The sequence below is a fragment of the Nelumbo nucifera genome, chromosome 3 (genome assembly GCF_055504915.1).
Source record: "Nelumbo nucifera cultivar China Antique chromosome 3, China Antique-T2T, whole genome shotgun sequence".
Lineage (NCBI taxonomy): Eukaryota > Viridiplantae > Streptophyta > Magnoliopsida > Proteales > Nelumbonaceae > Nelumbo > Nelumbo nucifera.
In genome coordinates, this window is record NC_142651.1 from 2,569,549 (window position 1) to 2,592,779 (window position 23,231).

Below are 23,231 nucleotides of genomic sequence, written 5' to 3' on the forward strand. Positions count from 1 at the left end.
CGCAGTGTAAAGAGGGAAGGAGAGAGAGAGAGTCCTGACGCCAAGCTACCTTCCTCCCGTCTGTTCTTGTTTCGCGGGTTTCCCCGAAGCAAAGCTTCCCCAAAAAGTCCACACACACACATAGAGTCGCACACACAGAGCCCACAACCTACACAGTTCCGTTTCCATTGAAATTGATCTGAAACCTATTTCACTTTTCCGTACACTCTTCCCAAAATAACCAGAAAACCGGACTCAAATAACGATCTCACCTGAAGAAAGCTGTGCAGCGGCGAGTTCAACTATAAACGCCGATTCGTCATCGCCGCATTTTTCACTTCTTCGAAATTTAGTACTAGAGGAGAACAACAAGTCCAACTTTACCACTCGCGGTTCAACGCGCCATTTTTTCCGATTAAAAATTCTTCACCTCAAACCAGTCTGAAGTCACAGCAACCGAGAGAAGGGATTGTAATTTCTTGCTTAATTGCTATTTTTAAGCTACTATGCGGCGGCACCCGAGGTACCGCTTTTGTTTTTGCCGGAGGTGAGGCATGGGTTGCATTCTTGGCAAGACAGCAGCCGGAGACGGCCAAGAACAAACCGGAGTTTCGGTTTCTCACCGGCGCACCAAGGTTGAAGAACCACCTGATGCCGCTAACACTGTGGTTAACGATGTTAGGGCTAGGAAGGAAGTAGTCCGGAGGGAGCGAGAGAGGATCCGCCGAAGCGGAGATTTAATAGCGCCGGAGCGTAGGAAACCGAAGCTCAAACAGGCGCTGATAAATCAGCATGAGTGGCCGGCGTGGCTCGCTGAGGTCGCCGGCGAAGCCATCGAAGGCTTTACCCCTCGGCGTGCCGATACATTCGAGAAGATCGATAAGGTATTGAAATGCCCTAGCTCCAAGAACAAACCAATTCTAACATGTCTTCTTCTTGTTCATCTCAGTCTGAATTCTATTTTGTTTATGACTAAGATTGGACAAGGGACTTATAGCAATGTCTACAAAGCAAGAGATCTGATTACGGGAAAGATCGTGGCGTTGAAGAAGGTTCGGTTCGACAATTTAGAGCCGGAGAGCGTGAAGTTCATGGCGAGAGAGATTCTTGTGCTGAGACGGCTTGATCACCCCAATGTGATTAAGCTGGAAGGCCTGGCCACTTCCAGGATGTCTTGTAGTCTCTATCTGATTTTCGAATACATGGAACACGATCTTGCTGGTCTCTCTGCTTCCCCAGATATCAAGTTCACCGAACCTCAGGTCCTCTTGTGTGTGTTATCGTTATTAAGTTTTGTTGAATTCACTGCATTTGCCTTCTTGTGATGCTTTCCTTATTAGGTATCTTGAAGTTGAGCTTTTGGTCGATTTCAATCTAAAGACTAATGTGTTGTACATTTTTGCTGTTATAGAAAGTCTAGGATCTTATTTGTTTGTTCCTAATCTTCCCAATTAGGCTTTCGACTTCTTATTTCTGCTTTAATTATGCTTCTTGTTCCCTTTGATGCTATGGAAGGCCATGGTGATGGGATCATTTTATTTTATTCTTTTACTTTTCCTTGGGTATAGTTTTCAATTTCGTGTATCTTTGGATGAATCGGATTAGAGCTTGATTACGTTCAATGATATAGGACATGCCTTTTGAAAATTCTCCAGTTTATGAGTTCCAGTTAAAAATTCAAACACTATCATTAGATATCTAGTATCACAGAGTAGAAAGATGTTCTTAAACATTCAATCTAGCTATCTATCCCATCCGTTCTTATGGTTATAATGGCATTCGACCAAAGCATTCGACCAAAGAGGCCTCCAGGCCAGACCAACTGTTTGGTTGTTCTTTTCTCCAAATGTTTCTCTTTATCTTGTTAGTTTCTTGTCGAAACAACTGTACTGAACTAAAAAAGAGCTTTATGGTTTGCATGAATCTAGATATGCCAGTGCACTCTTTCAAGGGCCGTCAGATTGCAGGACCTAAACAGTAATCTGACAAGAAATGCATTGTTAAATGAAATGGTAAAGGATGAATGAACCATAGCAAAGAAGAATCTCCATCTTTATTGGTAAATGAAATAATAAAGAAGAATATTACACTATATGAACAAGACTAAATTGAAAAGATCCTTAATCAATCTTTTCCTCATTCAAAATTCCAACTTTCCTACTGCCAAGTTGTTAGTAACCAAGTATCCTCCCCATTGAACATTAGAAATCTCTACCACCTTGAAAGAGAGGTTCACCTTTTATTCCCAACTTTCCTACTGCAATCGTGTGATGTTTTTTTATTTTTTTATTTTTTTATTTTTTTTTTATAAGTAACAGATCATTAAAATTTATTGAAAATCATAAAGAAATGCATTGTTACAACCATCCCACAGGGAGGTGTGAGATGAAGCCTCACTGTTAGAACAGAGCTAGAACAGAATTACAATTGCGCCCAATACAACTGATCCCTAATCACCCCTTGCTAGCCTAATGAATCAGCCAAAGCAGTGGCCTCTCTGCCCACCCACTGTATACTTTGATTCATCTGCTGCGTTTGAAGGGATGAGAGATCCATCATATGGATAGTCGAACCCTGCAGGTAGGTAGGGAGAAATTTCAAAAATTTTTCTCTCCCATGTGGGAATCACATTCCCTGTTTTAGAAAATCTTCATTTTCAAGGATCAATCTTGAACCTAAACCGGACCAGATCTGAAACCAAAAGGTAGGAGAGGGTGGTACCTGATACGAAGAAACAATATCTCCCAATGAAGGTGTTCACACCCAAGGAAAACTCCAAAGACTGCTCCCACTGAAGATGACACAGCGTAGGGTGGAGCAGAATTAGCAGGTTCTTCACAAGAACCGAATCCTTCAACAAGAATTCGATGGAGGGTATGTGAGCACGGCTTCAAATCAGTTTTCCTCCAAAAACTGATATCAAGAACCCTTTTTGATCGCTCCTATAGTGGAGTACGAACTGGCAATGCCGGCAGCAGGAGGAGGGCGCAAGAGCAGAAGATGGCGCAGTCTTATTGTAACTGTCTTCTCTCTTTCTGTGATATGGGATCTGTTATGTTGAGATAAATGGAGGTTCGCCCTCCTCCTCCTTTTATAGCCTTAAAGAGAGCTCCTAATCTCATTAGGAGTTTCCTAATTCAAATCTGTATTTGGATCAGGGTTTCTCTTTAAGAGATAAGGATAAGCCCTTATCTTATCTATAGATTAGATCAGCCCTTCTAATCTTATTAGGAGTTTCCAAATCCAAATCTGTATTTGGATCTGGACTCTCTGAGTCGATAGGGATAACTCCCTATCCTATCTGCTGGTCCAAATCCCAGATCCGCCCCCTTCTTTAACTAATCAAATTAGACCAGCTCGATTTGGGCTTTAGGTCCATTAAGTCCATGTGCTCACTAACCTTCCAGACTGCTGCTCAATTGGGTTTCCTTGTATGGTGTGGGACCCAAACATTGATCTACACATCAGCCACATGGGTTCAGCCTAACCTCTGTTACAAGGCCTGGCCGAATTCACTGTTATGGGCAGTGAACCCCTGAGCCCATCACCATGGGCTCTTAACGGGCCCAACACTTACACTAAGTGGTCCCTGGGCCAAGCCACCTTATAAAAACCTAGGGACTGTGGGCAGATGCAAGATTAGCCCATCAGGTACTACCCTCAATGGTCTTACACTTAACCTCTCAGCCCATAATGATCAAACACTACCCGACAAGAGAGAACTTCTCCCTCGACTGCAAGGAACAATGCTGCACTCTCTACTCACATGGATCCCGGGAATTAAAACCTTTTGCAAACATTTTGAAACCGTAATATATATGTATATCTTTATATAAATATATTTTGCAAAAAACAAATTTCAGCGATTGAAATCGGCTGCCAGCAGCTTTGGTTTCCATCAGAGAGTGCATCCCCGATCATTACCTTTGTCCGACAAAGGGGCTGATCCTGTCACTATGATCACCCACTCAGATGAATTCTCAGACTGTCCCAACATACCCAGGTTTTGACCCCCTCTAAGGATCTCACTGATTGACATATCAAAAACAGCCCAATCCGACACCTAGTGCAGTATCATAATCGAGTCTAGGGCTCAGGTGTAACATTCCAGTTTTGCCCATCAATCTCCAAGGTCCAGGGCAATACTGGAATTTTGGTCCGGTTCAGGGTTTCAAGAAAACCCACACTACATGTACCTCAGGTCTCACCCTAGCAGCTGAGACAAGCCACCCCAACCAACTTGGCGGCACATCAGTGTCAGCCTTGGTAGGATAAATCTCCCCAGACTTGCCCAACGGCTGTGAACATTCTAAACTAACACGAGTCTCATATGTGTCAAGTTTAAGGGTATTACACAGAAACACACCATAATAACATGAATCAAATATGTACTTTATTCATTTACATTAAATGTCATAAGGTACATCATTCTGATTGAAGCTAAGGGCATACACTGTCTAATAGCGTTAACCACTGAAACTTCTTCATTTCATTTCTATAACACCAAATCACCGAGTCCGGATCTCTCAACCAACCTACCACCACCTTGGTGCAATCATATAATGTGTTCTGTTATTTTTTTGGGGGTTGCAGTCAATTGGAGATTTGGTGATATTTTTCAGAAATTTAATTTATGAATTTATTTTGTGGATGGATATAATCTCTTCTCCATCTGGAGATAATTATCTAAATCCAAACTCTTAAGTACCTTCAACTTGTTTAAGCTTGGCAATTTCTCAAGAGACAAACCACACACAGATAGGAAGCCCACCATTGGCATACTATCCAGAAGCTGATGTTTTCTTCAAATTCTCCTTCTCTGGCAGGTCAAATGCTATATAAAGCAATTACTTTCTGGGATTGAACACTGCCATAACCAGGGTGTCTTGCATCGTGATATCAAGGGTTCAAATCTACTTCTTGACAATGAAGGAATTCTTAAAATAGCAGATTTTGGATTGGCTTCTTTTTATGATCCAGACCACAAGCGGCCCATGACTAGTCGAGTTGTCACCCTTTGGTATCGACCGCCAGAACTTCTTCTAGGAGGTACTTATTATGGTGTTGGTGTTGACCTTTGGAGTGCTGGCTGCATTTTGGCAGAGTTGCTTGCTGGGAAGCCAATAATGCCAGGGCGAACAGAGGTATTTTATTTTATTTTTCTTTCAAAAATCTCCCCTTTCATCTGTTAATTATAAAAAAAAAAGATCTCCTCTTTCATCTAGTAGTTTGTCACTCCAACGCCACCTCTTGATGAAACTGCTTGCATATGGAAGTAGATGTGTTCAATCCTTTTCTTTTTGCCACTACAACATGGTATGGATGGTTGGACCTTGTCTCCCTACAAGCAGTGTATGTGCTGATTGGTAGGGGTTCCTTTGATTGAAACCTCTCAGGTGTAACATATTGAAATAACTGATCTATTAATGATCTAACTTTCTTATCAATAAGCTATATTTTTGGACCTTACAGGCATGCTTCTATTGTCTGTCCAAAGGAACCCAATTGATCTGGTATGGTTGTCAGGCTGCAGGAGGCTTTGGGATTTGGTCCATTCAAAGTAGCACTAATTATTTGGAAGTCTAGATTGATGGGCCCACCCAACAATTGCTAGTGGTAGGGCCCAACATCCATGGACACACAGTTATGTCCTATTTCCTTTTAAGCAAAGGACCACAGTATCATCTATGTTCTGTCTCAGGAATTCTATTTATGAATGCTGCGTTATTTTTAATTTACTTTGATTATCCTCATCAATACAAATACAAAAATAACCAGCCACCACTACTACTGCTATGATGATGATATTGGTTTTATTCATTGCGTACTAAAATTTGATACTGATCATTTTTAGGTGGAACAATTGCACAAGATTTTTAAGTTATGTGGTACCCCATCACAAGAATATTTGAAGAAAGCTAAACTTCCACATGCAGACTTCCTTAAGTTACAGAAACGACTTGACTGCTGTATCAGAGAAACTTTTAAAGACTTTCCACCTTCTTCATTACCCCTGATTGAAACTCTTCTTTCGATTGACCCAGATGAACGGGGCACTGCAACTGCTGCTCTGAATAGTGAAGTGAGTATTCCAATCATAAAATGCTAAATGCTGGCATTTTTTTTTGATCAATCTAAATGCTGGCATTTTGAAAGCTGTATTTTATAGCTGGTGTTTATACCTTATCCTAATGTTTAATGTCTTATAAACTTGGCAGTGGTCTACTACCTCCCTTTGTTATGCTTGAAATATTTGATACTCCCTTTTTAGATTAACAAGATGGTTTATGGTGATACTTCATTTTGTTATTCTAATAGTGTTTACTGTTTTATGAACTTCCTAGTGGTTTCCCACTTTTTCTATGCACTCATTGCCCTGATACATTACTTTGAATAGCCACAATGTGGGTATCAAAGTGGTGCCCATTTCAGTATTCTTTTATTGTAGCTTGTTTTGATGTTCTTTTCCTAAACCCTAAATCTCCTCTTCTTCTTAGAGGCCCTAGAAAAGCCTCTTTATACCAACTGTCGTCACTATCTCACCAATTCACACTCTCCTTGCGGCCTGTTTTGTTTGCTCATCCTATTTTTTCAAGATACCAAATTATTTCTTTTCAACTTTTAAAATTTGTATATATGTAGAATCTTTTAGCATTTTCCAATCTCTAAAGCTCTCTGAAATCGTAACTTTCCCTACAAATTCTAGACCATTCTTTAAACCTATTTCCATTCTTTGACACTTTAAGTTGAACTGTTTTGAATTTAGAAAATGCAGTTTTTTCTGTTTTTTCTTTTTTAGAGAGAGTGAGGGGGGGGGGGGGGACTCATTTAGATAGTAAACAATCACTGCCAGCTTCCACAGGGTTGCCTAACGAGCTCCCATGGGCCCTAGCCCTCTCCTGTGGGAGGGAGAGGCACTCCTAGAGAACTCATGACCGTGGACCCTTTTATTCTTTTAAGGGTAACAGAATAATATTAAGAATACAGAATATCGAACTCTATTCATGAGAAGATGTACGATTTTTTTCTCAGGTATGGAGTTCTCACCATAAAAGAAGGCCTCTTCACCACAGAAAAAGCACTTTTGTTGGCTACTGAATTAAACTCTTTAGAAATCCTTCTAATTTGCGTAAAGAATAGATCATTCCAATCTCATTTAGATAGATAGCCAATTGATAATGGCTGCAGTAGAAATCTGCTGAATTCAAAAATATGAACAGAAAAAGTAGTTTCTTGAAGAGGGAAGGAAGAGAGAAGAAGAAGAAGAGAAGAAGAAATCTTGAAAAGAAAAGAGAGCAATGATCTGGCCGCCCCCTTCACTTATTATTTATACTAAAAATATAAGAGCAGTACAAAGACAACTATGCCCTTATGGGGCGTCATAACATAAAACAACATATATAAGACTCAAAAACATAATAAAATTTGGACTTACATAACTACTGTGGTCCCCACCTCCTATCTAACAACTAACATAAAACATCTACTCATAAAACAACACAAAACTGGTTAATCTTCAACACTCCCCCTCAAGTTGGGAGTAAATGTCACACATTCCCAACTTGCATAGATCATGCTCAAGCTTGTTCTTTGCCACCTCTTCAGCGAGAACACCAGCCAACTGCAACTCTGAAGAGACATAAGGCAAATAAACTTCTCCGGCCGTTACCCTTTCTCTTATGAAGTGTTTATCAACTTCAATGTGTTTTGTCTTGCCATGCTGAATTGAATTGTGGGCAGTATTGATTGCAGCCTGATTGTCACAGTACAACATCATAGGTTTTTCTGCTTTCACCCCAATCTCACACAAAAGATATTAACCCAAAGAGGTTTTGAGACACCATGAGCCATGGATCTACAGAGGTACACACTCCTGATGTAAACCTCCTACCTTCTAAGTACCATGCCTAGTCTGCATCTGTATAGGATTCTAGCTTCAGAATTTCATGATTTGAGAAAAGAATGCCTCTGCCAGGGTGTTTTTATAGATATGCAAGTATTCTCTCAATAGCTTCCCAGTGCTGAACCCGAGGTGCATGCATGTACCGACTCACAACACTGACATCATAGGAAATATCTAGTCATGTCATACTCAAATATAGCAATCGGCCTACCATTCTTTGATATCTCCCCATATCTTTTACCAGCTCACCATCCACAGTATTAATTCTATGATTTGGATCAATAGGAGTATTTGTTGGTTTGCTCCCCAGCTTCCCAGTCTCCCGCAGTAGGTCAAGTACATACTTTTTTTTATGAGTAGTCAAGTACATACTTTCTCTGAGAAATGAAGATCCCATGCTTGGATCTTGCAACTTCAATCCCCAGGAAGTATTTGAGCTCATCAAGATCTTTGATCTCAAATTCTTGCTGCAATGATTTTTTGAGATCATCAATCTCCTCCAGATCATTTCCTGTAACCACCATATCATCCACATACATAATCAGAATTGACACCAGAGCATCTCTCCTCTTTATAAAGAGGGTGTGATCAGATTGGGTTTGAGTGTACCCAAAACGGATAAGTGCCCCTCTGAACCTGTCAAACCAAGCCCTAGGTGATTGTTTCAGGCCATACAATGATTTTTTGAGTTTGCGCACCTTTCCTTTACCAACATTTTCATAAAAACCTACTGGAATGTCCATATATATCTCTTCCTGTAAATCACCATTGAGGAAAGCATTTTTAACATCAAGCTAAAACAAGGGCCATGAATAGGCTGCCAGAGATCAAAGAATACGAACTGAACTCATCTTAGCTACCGGTGCAAAGGTTTCCAGATAATCAACACCATAGGTCTGAATATACCCTTTTGCTACCAACCTTGCTTTGTACCTCTCTATCTTGCCATCGGCCCTGTACTTTACAGTGAATACCCATCTACATCCGACTGTCTCCTTGTCTGGAGGGAGATCAACTATTTCCCAAGTTTGGTTTTTAACCAAGGCTTCCATCTCTTCTTGCATGGTTGTTTTCCACTTAGGTTTGGAGAGAGCCTCAATAACATTCTTGGGTATAGACACAAAATCTAGGGAAGAAAGGAAAGCTCAGTAGGAGGGTGATTAGGCACTGTAGGAAAGATGGTGTGAAATGCAATGGACTGTACACTTTCTCTTCCCTTTGCGAAGTGCAATGGGAAGATCAAGGTCAGTGGGATCAGCTGCAACAATGGTGTTAGATACAGGAACATTATCACTAGAAAACACAACAAGGTTAGGCTCAAGGGGAATACTTGGAATTGTATTTGTTGAATTTGAAGCTTCATAATGACTGATAGAGAGTGGTGTGGGTTGAGGATGTGTGGAGTCAACCATCGTCTGCCGGCGTTGATATTTCTGTGAGGCTGCTCGTAGTGGCTCAGGCAATGAAATTGATGGATGTGCTGGCAATGAAACTGATGGTGCTGATGGAACTAATGGAGGCACAAAAGAAACAGGAAAAGGAACAGATTGTAAGTTCTCCTCCCCAAAACTCTCCCCCTGAGAAGAACCACTCGAGAAGGTGGATTCAAAAAAGGTAACATCCATAGTGACAAATTTGCTCCTTGACACAGGATCATAACAGCAATACCCCTTTTGGTTCTAAGCATACCCAAGGAAAACACATTTCTTGGCCTTGGGATCCAATTTCTTGCGATGGGAACCAAGAATGTGAACAAAGGAAACACAACCAAAAACCCTCAAAGGTATGTGAAATATCTCTCCATCTGGAAAAAGAAGGCTAAATGGCACCTTAAACCCCAAAGTCCGTGAAGGAACACGGTTAATCAAATGCACGGCTGTAAGAACTGCATCTCCTCAGAAATGCACAAGAACTGAAGCACACACCATAAGACTTCTTGCCACCTCCACAATGTGTCTGTTTTTCCTCTCAGCTACTCCATTCTGTTGCGGTGTATATGTACAACTGCTCTGATGGATCATACCATGCTCCAAGAAATATGTGGCCAGGTCCTTCTCAAAATACTCTCTGACATTATTTGATCTAAAGGCCTTAGTTCTCACTCCAAATTGTGTGAGAACCATCTCTTGGAACTGTCGTACCAAGTTAGGAACCTCTCATGATCTCATCAAATATATCCAAGAAAAATCATCCACAAACAAGAGAAAATAACAGTATCCTCCCATGGAAGGAATATGATATGGCCCTCATACATCAGTGTGAACAATATTAAAAGCAAAAGTACTTCTTTTATTACTTGGTGTAAAAGAATGTCTACAATGCTTTTCTAACTGACAACTCTCACACTCCAAGGTAGATAACTGAACAGACTCAAATAACTTTGGAAAAATTTCAATGAACTAAAAGAAAAATGTCCCAAGCAATTGTGCCAAAGCATAATCTGACTCGTTGACTCTGACCCACTGCTACTGCTACTGCTAACATGATGGCTTTGATGTCTCGGAATCTCATCTAGAAGGTAGACACCATTCACCTCACGACCACTCCGAATCATCTTCTTTGACTCTAGATCCTGCAAAGCACAATTACCAGGAAGAAAGGTCACTGAACAATTCAAATTTTGTCAAAAAACTAACAGAAAGTAGGTTGGTATGAAGTCTAGGGACATGTAAGATAGAAGATAAAGTAATACCATTGGTTACTCTAACTGTCCCCTTCCCAACAATGGGAATATGTGAACCATCTACTGTAGAGATTCTGTCTCTACAGAGCACAATTGATAGGAACTGAAAAGGGTAGGGACATTAGTCATGTGCTCAGATGCTCCTGAATCTATAATCCAATGAGGTCCCTCCTTACCTGAAGTGGATGCAAGATTTGTTGTTGCATATGAACTACCTGTATGTGCAAAAGAAGTGGTGTAGTTGGTTCCTGCACTCTGCTGTCCATCTGGAAGGCTAGAACTAGTTGTATCTTTCTTACTCATAAACTGTCCAAACCTCTTCAATTCTGTTTTCACTGTTGCTACTGCAATGGATTCCCAATCAGTTTGGAAAAGAGGGGCTGAAGAGTCTCCTGTAGTGGTCACATTTGCATTTCCCTTCTTATTCCTTATCCAGGTAGGTATAAGATTTGGATGAAGCTTCCAACAAGTATCTTTGGTATGCTTAGGCTTCTTACAATAATCACACACCAAGTCCTTATCTTTCCTTCTAGTCTTATTATTCCCCCTGTCTCCATTCGGCTTAGGTTTGGTTGTACTAACCATAGCCGACTGGTCAATGCCAGGCTGTCTCAGCATGACATTCATCCTTCTCTCCTCTCTAGAAACAAAGGCATAGGCTTGAGAGAGTGTCGCACTCTCCCTAGAAAGAATATGCTGCCTAGCAATGTTAAATTCAGAGTTCAGCCCTGCCAAGAACTCAAAAACCCTATTTTTCTCTACCAGTTTTTGATAGGTTGCTGCATCATTTACACTTTCCCATACCACAATTTCGAAGTGATTTATTTCCTACCAAAGGGTTTTTAGCATGGAAAAGTACACTGCAAGGGGTTTTTCTCCCTATTTTATACTTGTTACCTGATTCCTTAACTGATAGGCTCTGGCTACATTTTGCTTCTGAGAGTAGGTTTCAGTCACTCCATCCCAAATCTCCTTAGCAGTATTAGCTCATAGGATTTTTTTTTTCGATATGAGGTAACATAGAATTACACAACCAGGACATTACCATGTAATTCTCCTGCACCCATCGGGAAGAATCTGTATCGGGTTTCTTCTCCTCCCCAATGATGTATCCTAATTTTCCACGGGCACCAATAGCCATCTTGGCTGATTGTGCCCACTCTAAATGATTTGTACCATCAAGTTTTACTGTAGTAATGATTCCAGACCAAAAAATATCACTACTACTTCCAACACCCATTCCCATGGTATCGGTGGATTTCACCTCAGTACTCCAACTCTCCATCTTACTTAAAACAGTTCAACAGTAAGAAAAAAATAGATTGGAGATCTTCCAAAATCAATTCAATATCACACACACAGAAACCAACCCTTCTGGAAGAAGAAAACCCTATCCAGAGAGAAGAGTGAATCGATCACTCTAGGAGGCTCAGAAAATTCCATAAACTTAACCACCCTCTTCAGAATAACAAAAGAAATCTAACAATATCTGGGCGCCCAAGATCGGATAAAAAACAAAGAGTTCAACTTTTCTGGGACTCTTCCCCATACTCCAGTTCTTCCCGATTTTGATGCCGAACAGTAGATCACCTTCCTGATGACTAGATCCCACCAAAAAATCCAATAACCGGACAATCTATAGCAGATCAATCAGCCCTTTGTTACTTCATACAGTTAGCCGATCTAGGGCTGCATGAGAATGCTTCAAGAACCCTAGCTGAGGCTCTGATACCAAGTAGAAATCTACTGAATTCAAAAATATGAACAGAAAAAGTAGTTTCTTGAAGAGAGAAGGAGAAGAAGAGATCTTGAAAAGAAAAGAGAGCAATGATCTGGCCGCCCCCTTCACTTATTATTTATACTAAAAATATAAGAGCAGTATGAAGACAACTATGCCCTTATAGGGTGGCATAACATAAAACAGCATATATAAGACTCAAAAACATAATAAAATTTGGACTCACATAACTACTGTGGTCCCCACCTCCTATCTAACAACTAACATAAAACATCTACTCATAAAACAACACAAAACTGATTAATCTTCAACAGCTGCTTCCAACATTTTGACACTATATGCTAGCACTAGGCCTACTGTTTGGCCATAGGCCTCTTGGATTGGTGCTGACTGAATGGTGCTTTTTTTTGGCAAATTTAGGCCTCTTGAAGGTGACTAATTTAATTGTAGAGGGTGATTCAAAAGTGGTAATTAGCTGGCTATTGAATGAGGGGAAAAGCTATTTGGGCATGCAGAAATCTTAGAGATAAGGATGGTAATGTTTTGTCATTATTCTTGGGTCCTGTGGGAGTAGGGGATTCAGTAAGGACTGAATTACTCACTGCAGTACAAGGACCCAGATTGCAAATGAGCTAAGAGTGGAGAGCTTGGTGATTGAAGGTGACTCTAAGATGGTGGTGGGATGGCTGAAGGTTCCTGAGTCTATTTCTTGGCGCTACAGGAATGAAATCAAGAAGTTCAAGTGGTTAACAAGAAACATGAATGTGAGATTACAATGGGTGGGGAGATCAGCTAATGCTATGTCTTACTACTTAGCCAAGCAAGGGGCAGATAGGGATCAGTTGTACTGGGCTCACTTGTGATTTGTTTTATTCAGTTTTGATTTACTTTTCTGTCTGTTTATTTTCCTATTTAGGAGAGGTCGTAGCTCATGCCTCTCCAAGGGTTGTTTGTAATGCATGATTCTATTGATTATAAATTCCTTATTTATCCATAAAAAAAATCTGCTCAAGTTCAAGTGGTTGTCAAGGAATCTACAAATCAGAGTTCGGTTGTCTGCAAATAGTTTAGCTGACATGTTAGCCAAATAGTTTAGTGAGAGCTATGCTCCATTTTGTATTCATTTATGGATTTCTCTAAACTGTATATTGTTGTACTTTTAACCTAAATTAATATATTTTTTGTTGCTGATCAAAATAAATCGTGATGCTCACACATGAAAGTAAAGCACATTCCTCACTCCTCAAGATGTCTTATTATGTGTTTGTATATGTATATGTACCTATTTGATGCCTTATATACTTAAATCCATTTTGACACATTGTTAACATTTGGAACTGCTTAATAGCTATTAAAAGGTTTGTAAGAATGTGATAGTTTTCTCTAGAACTCCTTACATTCTGAAATCCTTTGCTTATGCCATAATTCATTCATTCATATGCCTTTCCTACCTAAAACTATACTCCATTTGTGCATATTTCTCTACTTTTTCTCATATTGTCCTGGCCTCTTTCCTTGTGCTTGTGTTTTTAACCACTTGTATACCTATACTCCCAACTGAGACTCAAAAATTGTATTAGAAAGTAATATTTTGCAAATTGAAGTGTATACTTTTTCTCATTTTAGATGAGTTGGTACATCTAATGCCCTGGCCTCTTGCCTTGTGCCTGTGTTTTTAAACGCTTACACACCTATACTCCCAACTGAAACACACAAATTTTATTAAAAAGTAGGGTAAAATATAAAAACCTCCCCTGCAGTATTGAAAAAACCTGCAGTTACCGCCCTTTTATTATTGTCTTGGACGGGAAACGTTGCCAAATGTAGTAGTTTTCAAAAGTACCCATTTTACCCTTATGTCTATCAATTCATATGGGAATTTATTAAAATGCTCCCAAAAGAATTTTTCACTTTTAATTTTAAAAAAAATTCCCCAGGTAAGATTGAAAAGAATGAAGTAATTTTATTCTGTAAAAATATCAGGTCTAATAAAGTCTAAAAGGGCAAATCTGAGATTTTGAATTATATTGAAAGATGCCTTAATAAGTTGTAAGGTTAATTTGTAACTCTCCATTACTGGGACACAGATGGAAGGGAGGTAACTGCAGATTTTTGTGAACTACAGGGGAGGTTTTTGTTAAAGTGAAACCTTTAGGGGAGGTTTTTGTGATTGTCAGAAACTTCAGGGGAGGTTTTCATATTTTACCCTACAAAGTAATATGTTGCAAATTGAAGTGTCTAGAAAAGCTAGGGGCAGGCCAGAAAGGACATGGATTGAAGTATTGAGAAATGATTAAACGACTCGTGATTTAATAATAGCATGTCAATGAATAGATGGAATGGTAGAACAGGATCCATATAGCTGATTCCCATATAGTTGGGTTCAGTTCATTTCAGTTCTCTTGACATTATTATATTTTAAAAATTCTATTGTCCCTTGCTCCTCATAGGCCCTGACAGATGACAAAAAGGGTCAAGTTTCATTAGACATTTATTTCCTTGTTTGCTAATTACTTTACTGGCCAGGCATCAATTGTTCCAGCTACTGACCGCAGGAAAGCTCACTGCCTTCCAAATAGTTTAATATGCTTCCATGCCTTGGATAATAGAACCAGTGAATAGAATAGATGGAAAACCAATTCTGGAGATTATTTCTACAGGGCACAGACATTTCTTAAGTCATGCTCCTGTGATCTGTTGTTAATTTCATTCATATGTGCTGTCCATTGTCTACATGAAGAAGAAAACTTTGATTGGGATATGGGGTGACCAAATCCATCTCCAAGAGGTTGAAGTGTTTGACCCATGACCTAGCCACCAAAATTGTACCTGAGCTGACAACATTGCTTTCTGGTCTTCTCTAGCAATGATAAATCTTGCATTTTTGGAATTAGCTAGACAGATGACGTTAAGGTCATTAATGATGAAGTTGGAGGCTTGGAGGGTACAACTGGAGTCTTACTTCCCTTTGGAAAAGGAATGAATGTGTTTTTCCCTTATTTTGGTTTTTGTTTTTGAGAAGGTAATGTATTCATGAATTTGTGTATGTTTTCGGATTTATTTATGCATATTAATGTACAACCAGCATACAAATCTGTGAATCAAGGCAAAAGTGCACTGTTTATCTATCTGTGCAACCTGTATGAGGAACAACCACTAGTGCAATCCTGGATAAAGTGTATCAGTAGTAAAAGAAAAACTAAATTAGGTAGGAAAAAGTTAATAAAAAAAATATTAATTGAAAAAACAATTTAGAATCTTACATATGAACAACCTCTGGTGTTATCCTGGATAGAAAACAGGATCACAAGGGAAATTCTTTTTTTTTTTTTTTTGAGCAAAGGTAAAGTATAATTGTATTGATGTAAAGTTCCTTTGTACAAAGAGAAGCTGTACATACCAAAACAGAAGGACCTCAAGAAAAGGTCATCCTCAAAAAATTACAATCAGAAGTAACCACTTTGAATTCAGTATGTATAGACAAACCAACTTCTAACATAACTTAAAGCCAAACTGATGACTTCAGCTTCAGTAGAGGTTTTAAGATCAAAGACCCTGCTGTTACTTTCTGTCCAAACCACCCACATAATTGCTAAGGGGATAGAAGACCAGCAAATCTTTCCTTTCCTAGTCATCCCTCGGATCTGCCAAGCCTCCAGGCAGGCTTTAACAGAAGCTGGCATACGCCAGCTTAACCTCAGACTGCTTAAGAAGTGGCTCCAGATCTTTGAGGCAAAGTTGCAGTGTAAAAACAGATGGTTTGCTGATTCTGCATCCCCTCCACAGAGGCTGCACCTCAGGTCACTACAGTTAAAACCTTTTCTTTCCAACATTTCTTTGGTGAGACAGTTCTCTAAAGCTGCCCCCCCATATAAAAAACTTTACTTTTGAGGGAGCCACTGTCCCCCAGATGGCCCGGCTTGGGAAGAGGATTTCAGAGCCTCCCCTTATGGCTCTGTAGAAGGATTTAACTGAAAACTCCCCACTTCTGTTCCCTTTCCACACTAGAGAATCATCGGGTTGCAGATTCAAAGCCTGAGACTGAAGCAAAGCTAGGAGATTCCCCATCTGCTGAATCTCCCAATCATTGAAGTCCCTTCTAAAGGCTGGGTCCCAACAAATAAGCATTATCCCTTATCACAAATGTATCTGCTACCAAGGCTTCTTTATCTTCAGCCAAACTGAACAGGGTGGGAAACAGATCCTTAAGGGAATTCTCCCCAGTCCAGGCATCCAACCAGACCGTAATCCTTCTCCAATTCCCTACTTTGAAACCAATTCCCCATCTGAAAAGGTTTGAAGCTTTGCAGATTCCTTTCCATAGACTGCATCCATAGGTCAACATGGGTGGACCACTACCCCAACCACTTTCGTCCAACCCATATTTTTTTTTTTTATCAATAACACTTTCATTAATTCATCAGTAGAAAATTTACAAGTGGAAGACAAACACACTTATCTTCCAAGAGTCAAAGAACTTCAAGAAAGGAAAGAAGAAAATACAAAGATACAAGGACACTAACATTACAACTTAGCCCAAAACAAGGAATCCCTTTTTGCCCCTTGTTTTGCTAAACCGTCAGCTAGGGAATTAGCTGATCTCTTAATCCAACATGTCTTAACTTCCATCTCCCGCACCAGCCATTTGAATTTCCTCTTCTCATTGTTATACTTCCAAAGATCATTTTGTTCTTTGGTCAGCCACCCTATCACCACCTCTGAATCCCGTTCAATTATAAGTTTCTTGATGTTCAATTCCTTAGCTTTCCGGGCTCCTTCCATAACTGCACATATCTCAGCTCTAAGGGAGTCACCCACTCCAATTGGGCCTGAGAACAAAGCGGAGATGACCCCATTTTCATCTCTAAAAACACTCCCGATCCCTGATTGTCCCGGGTTTCCCCTACTGCATCCATCAAAGTTTAATTTCAAGAATCCACTAGGTGGGGGGGTCCAAGCCACACTCATTACTGACTTGGTCTGCGTGCAACTTGCAATTTCACCCCACTTCCTCAACATGTCATCCACAGTGTAATTTGTGAATATTTCCAGAGATTTCAGCCACTGTACTGCCCTAAACTGTATGATAGTCCTCAAATCTGCTGTCCCTCTCTGAGTTTCTGAGAATATCCTAGAGTTCCTTTCTTCCCACAGTGTCCAACATACTGCAGCCCTTAGTCCTCTCCACATTGTCCTTCCCCTTTTTAACCGCCACCTGAAGGAGGGGGCAAAAAGGCCCTGCATGTCTGATGGGGGATTCCAGCTGCATCCAAACAAGGAGAAAGCCCAAACCCACAACGACCTCGCGAAGTGGCACGACACCATTAGGTGAAAACCAGTCTCCCCGTCTGCTTTGCACAGAACACACCACTGAGGTGAAAACCAGTCTCCCCATCCAACCCATATTTTTCTTCTATTACTTTCCTCTAGAGGTTGTCAGGTTCAGCAGCAAACCTCCATAGCCAACTTCCCAGCAAAGCTAAAAAATCTCTCATCTTTTAGCCAACTTCCCAGTTTACAAGATGATACTTGTGTGAATCCTTCCACCCTCCCGCAAAAAGTCTCTCATCTTTTTTCTAAAACCTCTATCACTTCCGAGGGGATAGGAAAAAGGGTCATGAATTATGTTGGCAAACTTGTTACCTTTAGAGAGATGCCTTGCTTTCCAAGTGGTCAATTTCTGATCCATTCTTTTTATTATTGGGTTCCAAATGGTTTTAGAAATGCATTTGGCTCCCAATGGCAACCCCAAATAAGTCTGCCAGACGCCAGATGTTAGAGACTTCACCCACTACCATCATCTCACTTTTTGCTAGATTTACTTCCAGTCCTGATATAATCTTAAACCAGAAAAGAATGTAATTCAGATTCAGAACTTGCTCCTCTGAAGCCTTACAAAATAATACTATAAGAGTGTGTCATCAGCATATTACACAACTGGAATGGCAGCCCCATTGGGCTTCACCTGGAAGCCCTCCAGCTCCCTCTCCACAGCTCTATCTACCAACTTGCTTAAACCTTCCATTACTATTAGAAAGAGAAGAGGAGACAAAGGATTCCCTTACCTCAAACCTCTAGAACTGCTAAAATTTCCTTTAGCTGTCCCGTTTACAAGCACTGAGAATCTTGGGGTCGAGTAGCCAACTTTCATCCAACTTCTCCACTTAGAGCCAAAGTGCGTTCTTCTCAACAAATAATCCAAGAAAGACCAGTTAACATGGTCATAGGCCTTCTCTAAGTCAATTTTGCAGATTATCCCACTCTCTCCACTTCTTAGTCTTGAGTCTAATAGTTCATTAGCTATGAGAACTACATCATGAATGTGCTTGTTTTGGACAAATGCCCCTTGGTACTTGGAGATTAATGAATCCATCACCTTTCTTAATCTGGAGGCCAGAACTTTGGATAGGATCCTGTAAACACTTCCAACCAAACTGATTGGCCTGAAATCTTTCAGCTCATTAGCTCCTTTCTTTTTAGGGATAAGGGAGATAAAAGTTGCATTTAAGCTTCTCTCAACAGCTGCAGAATCGTGGAATTCCTCCAGCACCCTTAGTAAACCAGCTTTAAAGAGCTCCCAGAACTTTTTAAAAAACAGCATTGTGAAAACATCTGGGCGTGACGCCTTCTCCCCTTCCAATTCTTTTATAACCTGCTTTACCTCTTCTTCTGAGAAGGGTTTTTCCAAATCTGAAGCCTGATGCTCAGACAAACAGTCAAAAGATCAAACCATCCAGCCTTGGTCTTCTCTTGCAAGGTTCCTTGAACAGCTCTTTATAGAAATTAACAAAGGCATCTGCTATGTCTTCCTCATTAGTCACTACCCCTCTTTCCAATTCCAGCTTTTGAATGGAATTAACTCTCTTTCTTGCATTGGCCACCTTGTGGAAAAAACAGTGTTATTGTCACCTGCTTTCAACCACATTATCCAAGCTCTTTGCTTCCTTTTGACTTCAGCTTGGTGCGACAGAGTATCCAGCACCTTCTTAGCAGTGAGCCTTTTCCTCCTTTTCTCCTCGTCCAAAGACCCACCACTCTCCTCCGCATCAATGTCAGCTATTAATTCCAAACACTCTTCCCTTTTTTTCTCCCTCACTCTTCGAAGACAACTTCTGCCATGCTTTAATTTTTCCTTTCAACCATTTCAGTTTTTTGAAGAAAATATGGCTAGCTGAACCTTCAAAAGAACATTCCAACCACCAACCTTTTGATATTTGTCACTAAATCCTCTGAGTCTAACCAGCAATGCTCCAACCTGAAGGGGTGTGGGTTCTTTTTCAAACCTCCCATCCTCAGGATCAGGGGGATGCGATCAAACACTACCCTTGCTTCCTGATTTGTAAAGGAAAATTCTTGAAAATCATTAATTCCTTCTCAACACTGTGGCTAAACTTAGATAGGCAATCAGTGGCACTATTAGCCTTTCTAAAGTCTAAAGCAATGACAAAAATTTGCAGGAAAACACTTTGTGAGGGGTTGCTGTGTGACACATTCTTTTAGCAGGGAAACTAGATGGCTCAGAACAGGCTACTTTGTTGTAGAAAGATTTTACTGTGAAATTTCCAGATCTCTCCCATGTCCACCTTCTATCTTCCTTAGACCTGTCAGGTTTCACTTTATTGATCTTTGCTGAATTCTATCCCTGATACTACCTCCCAATCATTCATGTTTCTCCTAAGGTGTGATTCCATACTCCTGAATAGGTGAATTATTGAAAGAGAATACCTCTGCAACCAAGCAAATCCTTGTTCTTGACTATCTTGAACAAAGCTGGAAGCACTTATTTTAGAGGCTGCTCCCCACACCATGCATCCTCCCAAAACCATATTCTTGCACCATTCACCCTCATATCTAATTCCTTTGTTGAATTCAGGGTATGATTTTGAATACCTCTACAAACTGTTTGCCCATAACTCCATTGGCTTCCCCAGTTCCCAACTCCTATTTGGTCGGGCTGGGTTTGTCAGGTTTGTCCAACCCATTAATGGCCCTTGATTGAGGAGGTTGTCACTCGTAGAATTAGAGTAAGATGGGCAAAATGGAAGGGTGCATACCAGTATTTCGGATTAGTTGAGCGTGATGGCAGTTCAGCTGGCTGTGGAACCAATGATAATATTCCACATCAGTAATAAATTCATGGGCCACAGTGTGAAAGGTGCAGGTCCCATGTAATTTTGTTACTTGTGTGGAACATTATCATTGGTTCCACAGCCCGCTGAACAGCGACCGCATTCAGCTAATCCTTCCTCACATACCACTAATGCAATATGGAGTCTCATGTGATCGGAGAATACCACTAATGCAAATTTTATAAAATGGTTGTAAGGCCAACGATGTTGCATGGAGTAGAGTGTTGGATGATCAAGAAACAGCATATCCAAAAAATGAATGTAGAAACTGGAAATGCAAATATCGAGATGAATGGGTGAGAAAACTAGAATGGATAGGATCAGAAATAAACTTCGAAAGAACCTAGAGGCTATAATAGAATGATACAATGATGGAAAGTGAACTAAAGATTGTTTTGATCACACGCAAAGAAGACCATCTACATCACCAGTAAGAACATGAGTTGAAGTGGTAAGAAATGATTTAAAGGCTCATAATGCAACGGATATGGCACTGAAGAGAACAGAATGGTTGAACATTTAACCATCCGAATATGGTTGTGACAAGGATTAGATGATGGTTATGATGGCATTAGATGTACATGTATTTAAAATGAAAAAGAATGCTATACCAATTTCAAGCATAGTTATCACATTAACGAATATGGTATGGTACCTAAAAATCTTTGACCAATTAGAAACCTTGTGAATTTGAATGAACACCAGTTGCTTGGTTACTGATTAGATGATACCTGCTGATTGGTTATCAGTTTTTTAGATGTCATACCTTTTTGGTACCAAAGTTGAACTCTTATAATAGTTATTGTTAAATATTTATCTAATTTGTATCTTAACAACTCTTATTGAATTGAATGACTTTTCAAGCTGGCATGATCTTTAACTAGCCATGTGTTCCTAGGACAACTTAGAGATGATTAATTAAATTACGTGTACTAAGTGGCATACTGTAGTTTTTGGCAAGTTTTGAGGAACACTGTACTGAGTCTACTGACTGCTAAATGTTAGTCTTCAAGTTTTAAGCCAAAGCATAACTATTTCTTTCTTTTCCTTATTTATGGAATACTGTGGATTCTTGAAAGGTTGTCCTTTGAAGCTGTTTGTGTATTTTAATCATTTGTACATGATCTCTGCTGCAGTTCTTCAATACAACACCTTGTGCTTGTGAGCCATCAAGCTTACCAAAATATCCTCCAAGCAAAGAAATGGATATGAAATTGAGGGATCAAGAGGCCAGAAGGTTTCGTTTAGTATTATATATATCGCTGTCCATAATTTCTATGTTCACTTGACAATTTGACAACAGATCTTTTATTTCTATTCTATAGGCAACGGGCCCTGAGTAGGAAAGGAAATGCTGGAGATGGCATGAAGAGAGCCCGAGCCCGTGATCGGGGTGGCCGGGCAATTCCAGCACCAGAAGCAAATGCTGAGCTACAAGTGAACTTGGATGTATGTGTAACATGTTCCATCTTATTATCTTCATATGTTAACTATAAAGATTATAACTTTTTTCCTATTTTTAAGCAGGATAGGATCCTAATAGGATAATATGATGCCTAAATTGTAGATATAGCTACCATTTAGGGGTTGAAACTTGAAATCCACCATGTAATGAATCTGACCTAAAATGATATCTTTGATTGGTAGTCAATTCATATGGTCAACTCTAAACATCTGATCAAGGGCATTTTTCTGGTGGGCCTAACCCAATTTTCCATATGGTCGCCATGTAATGAGTTTGCCCTTGTTTAACAAAGTCTTTTAGGTCAAGACTCGTAAATTGGTGGGCCTAACCCAGTTTTGCATCAAGAATCCCTTGCAGATAATTGTTTCAGTTTGTAAAACCCTCTTTTTCCCCCTTATGGATTGAGGTTCCTAAGAAGGGACCAAAAGTATCATATTCCTTGACATTGCCCTTGCAAACTGTTTGGAAGATTCTACAAGCCTGAATGGTGTATATTGTGTTTAATGTGCTCTCGATTTAATGTGATTGCATTTGCTTCATCATTTCTTCTGTTTGGTGGATTGCAGCGATGGAGATTACTAACACAAGCAAATTCTAAGAGCAAAAGTGAGAAGTTTCCGCCCCCACATCAGGATGGAGCACTTGGGTTTCCATCAGATGATATATCACGCAATGGGCCTGTATCATTTGTTGTACCTGATACTTCTTTTACTTCTTCGGTTTTTGATACAAAGGAGTCACGTCTAGGCATCTCTCATTCTGGCCCCTTGAGGAATAGCGCAGCTGCAGGGGGCCCTTCCAGGAGGCGGCGAAATAACAAAGATCTCCAAATTGCTCCATCTCGGATGTTCATGCGTACGTTCATGCCATCGTCTATAGGGCTTTCCATGGATCTAAGAACCAAGGGTAAAGAATCTGTTTCCGAAATTTATAGTGGTGGACAATAGAGGTCCAAGGTTGCGGAATAGAATTGTTGCACTTTTTTTTTTTCGAGGGGGAAAAGGGGGGTAAGCGATGCTTCCGCTTCACTTGAAATTAGATTTCCTCATTCTTACACATTTGTTAATATTCACCCTCATAAGTGCTTGGTGTATAATCCACACGATAAAAGCTCATATCTTTGTAATTTAGATGTCAGTCAGATGTGTATAACTGTATATCATTTGGAAGCAGGCACCGGCTTACCGTCTTGTTTATTTAATTATTCGGTGCTCTTTTTTTTTCATTTTCTTCGCAGCTTTGACCTCCTATTTCCTTGGCCTATGATACCAGGTGGCGATTCTCTTTTATTTTTGGTGGCCTTCGATTGGCATGAGGCCTGGCATTCTTAACAA

At 40.1% G+C, this 23,231-nt stretch overlaps 1 protein-coding gene across 2 annotated transcripts; it reads left to right on the forward strand.

The window, feature by feature from the left end:
- Window positions 1-23,122, forward strand: LOC104592794 (Protein kinase superfamily protein). Of its 2 annotated transcripts, XM_010252283.3 has the most exons (7): window positions 1-863; window positions 957-1,241; window positions 4,806-5,123; window positions 5,834-6,061; window positions 21,569-21,669; window positions 21,758-21,881; window positions 22,464-23,122. In XM_010252283.3, the coding sequence occupies exons 1-7, from the start codon at window positions 534-536 to the stop codon at window positions 22,842-22,844; spliced, it is 1,767 nt and encodes a 588-aa protein (XP_010250585.1). In that variant the 5' UTR covers window positions 1-533; the 3' UTR covers window positions 22,845-23,122. The 2 variants fall into 2 exon arrangements, with proteins under 2 accessions (XP_010250585.1, XP_010250586.1); XM_010252284.3 differs by lacking the exon at window positions 4,806-5,123.
- The last annotated feature ends 109 nt before the right edge of the window (window positions 23,123-23,231 follow it).